Source organism: Arachis ipaensis, chromosome B08 (genome assembly GCF_000816755.2).
Source record: "Arachis ipaensis cultivar K30076 chromosome B08, Araip1.1, whole genome shotgun sequence".
NCBI lineage: Eukaryota > Viridiplantae > Streptophyta > Magnoliopsida > Fabales > Fabaceae > Arachis > Arachis ipaensis.
In genome coordinates this window covers 6,069,186-6,076,932 of record NC_029792.2, presented here as the reverse complement: position 1 = coordinate 6,076,932, position 7,747 = coordinate 6,069,186, and the positions used below count along the sequence as shown (strand labels likewise).

General features: G+C 30.9%; 1 protein-coding gene across 2 annotated transcripts; it reads left to right on the top strand.

The window, feature by feature from the left end:
* LOC107610374 (probable leucine-rich repeat receptor-like protein kinase At1g35710) lies at positions 356-3,419 on the top strand. Of its 2 annotated transcripts, XM_021108717.1 has the most exons (2): positions 356-1,904; positions 1,938-3,419. In XM_021108717.1, exons 1-2 carry the CDS (start codon positions 409-411, stop codon positions 3,286-3,288), a joined length of 2,847 nt encoding a protein of 948 aa, XP_020964376.1. In that variant the 5' UTR covers positions 356-408; the 3' UTR covers positions 3,289-3,419. The 2 variants fall into 2 exon arrangements, with proteins under 2 accessions (XP_020964376.1, XP_020964375.1); XM_021108716.1 differs by having other exon boundaries at positions 356-3,419.

Below are 7,747 nucleotides of genomic sequence, written 5' to 3'. Positions count from 1 at the left end.
TATACTACACACATCTTTATTTAAATAATATAATATATCATATAAAATTATTCACAATATAATAAATCTTTAACTAATCTATTATACATTTGATTCCAATTTAAATTTAACAAAATATAATGTTTATAAAACATCTTATAAATAAACTATTAAGTGTTTCACTCTAGTATTATGAATTTATAATCCAATAATGACATAACAAACAGCGTGTGGGGATCAAATAGTCCACACTCCACACTATATAGCTATTTTATTATGTACAAAAAAGAAATAAGCTTACCGAGACTAGTCTTAGTCTTAATCTTAATATAAATAATGGTGATTATATGGTAAATATAAGGGAGCAAAGCTAACCAGCATTACAACCCATTCAAAGTAAAGCTTTAAACAAAGAGAGGCCGGTGAGACATGGCAACTTTTGAAGGAATACATTGTGTTCTCAATCATGTTCTCTTTCACATATTGTTAGTATTGATGTTCTTGCTTTCATGTAAAATCACAGCTTCTCCAACAACAAAAGCTGAAGTCCTTGTGAAATGGAAAAACAGCCTACTATACACTCCTTTTCTCAATTCATGGTCCCTCTCCAATATTCACAACCTTTGCAGTACTTGGGATGCCGTTGTTTGCGACAAAACAACAAACACAACTGTCTCAGAGATATACCTTTCTGGTTTCAATCTCAGTGGCACCCTTCATGGCTTCGATTTTGCTTCCCTACCAAACCTCACTCACCTTGACCTCAACTATAACAGCTTTATTGGGTCAATACCACCTCAAATTGGCAGCCTCTCCAAACTCATTTTCTTGGACTTTGGAAGCAACAACTTTTCAGGGACAGTGCCTTATGAGATAGGACATTTAAGGGAACTCCAATATCTCAGCTTCTACAACAACAGTTTCAATGGTGCTATTCCCTATCAGCTCACCAGTCTCCCAAAGGTATGGTACCTTGACTTTGGATTAAACTACTTTGCATCTCCTCCTCACTGGTCTGACTATTCATGCATGCCTTCCTTAACACACCTTGACTTGTCTTACAATTCATTCACTCCCGAATTCCCAAGTTTCATACTCAAGTGCCACAACTTGTCGTTCCTAGACCTCTCTCTGAACTATTTTAATGGCACAATACCAGAATCATTGTATACCAATTTGGCCAAGCTTCAATACCTGAACCTCACAGGTTGTGGGATGGAAGGACCATTGTCGTCCAACTTGTCCAAGCTCTCAAACCTCAAAGAGCTTGGTATGGGTGACAACAACTTCACTGGTCCTATTCCCATGGAAATAGGATTCATAGCTGGGCTTCAAATTCTTGATTTGCGTAACATTTCAGCCCGCGGGGAAATTCCATCATCCCTAGACCAACTCATGCAGTTAAGACATCTTGATCTGGGAGGGAATTTTTTAAACTCTTCAATTCCTTTGGAACTAGGCTCATGCATTCATCTAACCTGCCTTGATTTATCAGGCAATAATCTATCAGGTCCTTTGCCTTTCTCATTATCTAACTTGACCAAGCTCTCTGAATTGGGATTATCATATAATTCCATTTCTGGTCAACTCTCTGCCTCACTAATTTCTAATTGGACTGAGTTGATAAGTCTGCAACTCCAACAAAACTTGTTGACAGGAAAGGTCCCTCCAGAAATTGGTCTGTTCAAGAAAATCCAGTACCTCTTTTTGTACAGCAATGAATTTTCTGGTCCCATTCCTAAAGAGATTGGAAGCATGAGGGAAATGATAAGTTTAGACTTTTCTGAAAACAACTTCTCTGGTACAATTCCCTCAACAATTTTGAATCTTACAAACATTGAATTGATAGATCTTTTCATGAATGAGATCACTGGAACCATTCCCAGAGAAATAGGAAACCTCAAGTCACTGTTCTACTTTGATGTGGAGAAAAATAATTTGGAGGGAGAGTTGCCGAACAGCATAGCTCAACTAACTGGTTTAAAATACTTTTCTGTGTTCTCCAATAACTTGTCAGGCAGCATCTTCAGCTTTTCCAGATTGGCTAATCTCATCTTCCTTGATTTATCCAAGAATAACTTGAGTGGACGCATTCCAATTGACTGTGAAACATTCAATACAAGCTCTCTTAAAATTCTCAACTTGTCTCACAACAACCTGGCAGGAATAATTCCACAATGTTTGGGAACCTTACCCTCTCTGACAGTTTTGGACTTGCATATGAACAACCTTTGTGGAACCTTACCAAGAATCTTCCCTAAAGGTAATGTCTTAGATACTATAAAACTGAATGGCAACTTCTTGGAGGGAGCATTACCCAAATCCCTGGCCCACTGCACAAAACTACAAGTTCTGGACGTTGGAGAAAATAGCATAGAGGACACATTTCCTAGTTGGCTAGGATTGCTTCAAGAGCTACAGGTACTCATTTTACGAGCAAATAAATTTTATGGTACCTTCAGCAACTCCTCCAACATTAGAGATGCACATGCATTTCCAAAGTTGAGAGTTTTTGATGTCTCCAACAACTATTTTAGTGGGTCCTTGCCAATATCATTCTTGAAGAACTTTCAAGGAATGATGAATGTCAATTACACTCAAACTGGGTTGCAATATATGAGTGCCAATTCTTCCGGCTATCGATCATATTTTGCTTCAATAGTGGTCAACATGAAAGATCAGCCGGTGGAACTAGTGAAAATATTGATGACTTTTACAACCATAGACTTGTCAAATAACTTACTTGAGGGCGAAATTCCACAAATAATTGGAGAAATAGATTCTCTCAAAGGGCTCAATCTCTCACATAATAGAATCAGTGGCACTATTCCACAAACTTTGGGTAACTTGAGAAATTTGGAATGGCTGGACCTCTCATGGAATCAGATTAGAGGTGAGATTCCTTTGGCCTTGACAAATTTGAATTTTCTGTCGGTCTTAAATGTTTCACAAAATCAATTAGAGGGAGCTATACCTACAGGTGGCCAATTCAACACATTCCAAAATGATTCATATGGAGGAAATGAAATGCTGTGTGGATTTCCTTTGTCAAAATCATGCAGTGGCAATGAGGACAATGAACGTACCTCATCATCTTTGACATTTGAGGATGAAGAAACATTTGGATTTGGCTGGAAACCTGTTGCAGTGGGATATGCATGTGGAGTGGTGGTTGGAGTGCTCTTAGGATGTTACTTTTTTTACACTGGAAACCCACAATGGCTTGCAAGATTTTTAGGTATCCGTATATCAAATAAGAGCGTGAGAAAGAAAAATAAAAGAAAAAACAGAGTGCATGCAAGATCATAGAAGCATGAATTAGCATAATTATTTTATTTTCCTTTTTATTAACGTGTCTGTAAAATAAAGCCTGATGAAGACTAATATCTATGTGTTTAAATCTGTTGGGGAAATAATAAAACATATTCATTACCACTTTATTTTGGTTCTCATCAAATGATGAAATGAATTATTTTGTGCAATAGGTCCCTTAGTGTGGGAGTGGTGAACGATTTGGTTTTTGTCTGTTATTAATTAATTTTTATACATAATAAATTATTTAATATAATTTTGCAAAGGATTAAACGCTTTTAAAATAAAAAAAAAAGTTAATAATAAAATAAAACAAAACACTACTCAACGTGTAAAATCAAAATAATAAAAGTTACATATAATTGAAATTACAAAATTTTATATAGATTAATTTTTTTTACTTTCTAATTTTACAAATCTACTTATTTTAGATTTTTGTTTTGAAAATATTAAGAAGCCAAACAAACAAAAGTACAGAACAAACCAAAAAAACATAATATAACAATAAGTGTAAAACATACATAATATCATTTAAACAAAACAAGTAAATCACTCGCATTTATTTGAATGTAATATTTATATACTAAACACTTTTTTTATCTTCACACTCCACATAATATTAAGCGCAATAAATAATAATATATAATATATTTAAACTACTATAACTAAGTTTTATAACAAATTTTGTATTTTTTTTTCTTAATTAATATACACATGAACAGAGAAAGTAATAGTGTAAATCCGGGGAATTACTTTTCGAAACACACTAAATTAATTTCTTAATTAGCATTCTCAAAAATTATATAGAGTGTTGTGACTAGGAAAGGATAAGAATGGATGTCCATTTAATGAGCAACCCATTTTCTACGTTGAAGAGAACAAGTTCTTAGGATGAAAGAAATAAATGTAGTTTGAAAAGTAAACTTCTCTTTGCCTATAAAAGCATGATCTGAGGCAAAAGAATATACACAACAATAATAAAATCAAATACTCTCTCTTTATGTTACAATCAAATACTCTTCTCTTTATATTTCTACTACAGTTCTTTCTCTTCTTTTATTTTATAAGTATTTTAAATTCTATTTTCTATTACTCTTTACATATAATATTAATAGCAATATTAATCATCTTTATTATATTGAGATTGTAACAATAAACAAATACAATTCTCTCTCTCTTTATTTTTAATACTCCTTTCTATCTTTGTATATATATACACATTACAACATATAATATTATTATATATATATATATAAATTATTATTGAACTAATTATTTTAATATTAGAGTCTTTTATTTATACATCTCTATTATATATATCTTTTATTTCACAACATAGAGTACGTAGCTCTAGTGTAATGTACGTTGAGGGATGAAAACCCAAAAAAAAAAATTTACGGATTGAATTTTCAACCTGATACGATTGAGGAGTTTGTATATCAACGATCCAGTGCTGCTGGCCCTAGTTGGTTAATTACAGTCATTAGTTGGTTAGAGATATTGCTGATGTGGTGCTGAGTCAGTTATCATTGCTGCTGATGTGGCACGTAGAAGGTTAGTTACTATTTAAAGAAAATTTAGGACCAATATTTTATTAAAATGAGTAAAATCTGATCTAACATTTAACCGAAAAGTGAATAATACTATTAAATATAATTTTATACTATTAAAAATATTAATGATGATTACTTAATAACTACAAATCACAAAATAGGTTGATCTTCTAAGACTACTGTTTTTCACAATGAAGCCGTGTTTGTGCATACATGGTATTGGTATATAAACATACACACTAACTCATTGTATGTACAAAAGCCTCTTCTTTCAATTTGAGAAATATATATTATCAGAAAAAACATAGTTAAAAAAATAATGATAATAATATTATCCTGATTCAAAAAAGAGTATATATAAATCAAAATATATGTTAATTATTTACAAAAGATAATTCTATTTAAATGTTGTGGATATTAATATTTGTCTTCCTTTTTTTTAAGTGGTAGGTCAAAATGTGAATTTAGATCTGAAGAGGCTTAATTTTCCTATAAATAGTGAAAAAACAAAAGAAATGAGAATGCTTGTCTTTTTTGTTTTTGAATATCAAACTGTAAAAGTCTAGGGGGTCAGCAACTTTGTTAAATTCTGGCCAGCATGTAACCAGCAAAGAAAAGTGAGCCATTAGATAAAATATCACACTATTAAAACCATTATTGATGGCTATTTGATAGCTACAAATCACAAAAGTTGTTGGCCCCCTAGCATTCCTCTATCAAACTATAAGAATAATTAATAAATAAAATAGGAGAATATAAAAATTGTGTATCTGAGAAAAAATTTCGTCATTTATCATACATCTTCGTATTAATAATTTTTTGAGTCTTGAAAATTTGTCACATTTTTTTACCATAAAAATAATTATATAAATGATTTAAGATTATTCAATTAAATTGATTCCTTATTATAGGAACGAATTCAATTAATTCAATTAAAATATGTAGAATTGATGAGATATCTTGTTTTGCACCGAATCTTTTGAAAAGACAAAAAAAAAATGACATTAGTCTTAGTTTATATATGACAAAATATAAATTAAATGACATTACATTTATTTATTAGGAATTTATATTATTGTTTGTTACCAAAATGAGCTAGTTGTGCACTTCTGAGTTTATGGCTAAAAAAAATTAAATTTTTAACATAATTAGTATATACGTCTAAATAGATAGTATTATTATTATATAATAAAAATTTATTTCATTACTTTTTATTCAATATTTCTCTATCTTTCTGATGAAACCGTAACCTTTTAATTGAGTATGAGAGACTATACCATTTGAGCTATAACTCATTGGCTTAATATCACATTTAATTATTAATATTAAAATAAAGAGGAGTGCTACACATACAAGTCTTTTTGACTTACAAGTTACTAGGCCTTTTAATGCGTTATTCAACGTTTCCTATTTTCAAAGCGCTACACTCAGAACGGTTCTTCTTCTTCTTCCTCTTCCTCTTCCTCTTCCTCTTCCTCTTCTTCTTCTTCTTCTTCTTCTCTTCCTCTTCCTCTTCTTCTTCTTCTTCTTCGTTTTTTTTTTTCGATTTTCATAGTTTCTGAAATCAAGCTTTGAAATCGTTTTGAAGAAGAAGAAGCAGCAGAAGATGAGGAGAAAGAGAAAGAGTTCTGAATTATGCAACGAATTTTGGGTGTATTTCTTAAATACTTTGGGTGTATTTTTCGTAATCCTTTGGGTGTATTTCTGTAATCTTTTTGAAGATAATGGAATTTCAGAAATACACCCAAACGATTACAGAAGTTCACCCAAAATAATTACAGAAATACACTCAAACGGTTACAGGAATTTACCCAAACGATTATAGAAATACACCCAAAGGATTACAGAAAATACACCCAAAGGATTTAAAGAAATACACCCAAAATTTGTTAAAATACATCTTATGCATAATTCAGAACTCTTTCTCTTTCTCCTCCTCATCTTCTACTGCTTCTTCTACTTCAAAAACGATTTCACCATGAAAAATCGAAAAAAAAAAAGATAAAACAGAGAGAAAGAACGTAAATGAAGAAGAAGAGGAAGACGATGAATAAGAACGTGCAGAAACGAAAGAAAAGGAGAAGAAGAAGAGTAAGAGGAAGAAGAACGTGCAGTAAGAAGAAGAAGAAGGAGAAAGAGAAGGCAAGAAACGAAAGAAAAGAAGAAAGAGAAGACGAAGAGGAAGAAGAATGGTTCGAAGCGTGTTTTGAGCGTTAGTTTTAATTGAACTTGTAAGGCTTACAAGCCTTAATCGCTTGTATGCCAAGAATTACTCTAAAATAAAAATACGTATAATCAATACAATTGTCATTGTCATTAATATAGTAATACTTAGTTTATTGTTTATTGGTCTCATTGATACAATGAATTGATCATCCTTTCATATACTCTATACCGGTTAGAATCCTTCTTTCTATAATTTATTGTATATATGTATCACAATATATCTTAATAGTATTTTGTATATTACTTTAGCATTAAATAATAATACATCCCAACTAAGATATACTTTTACCTTTTATTGGTTTTGAAAATTTTATTTTTATAATAAATGTCCATACCAATATAAATAGAAAAAATAAAAAAAGAGTGATAATAAAAATAAAAAAATAACGATAATAATATAATAAAAGAGTACGAAACAATATATATGAAATAATACGAACAAACTGTTCTTATGATAGTAGAAATAATGATAACTACATATGGGTTATTTTGGACTGTTCTTATAATGGTAGAAATAATGACAATTGTATCGGTTGTTTTGGGTTATAGTGATAGAAGTAAAATGAAAAAAATAATTGGACATCAAATTCTTATATCTCTTTTAATTTATCGGGTAACCAATGAAATAAAATATTATTATTTACAGTATAAATTAAATTAAAAATATTTAATCTGTA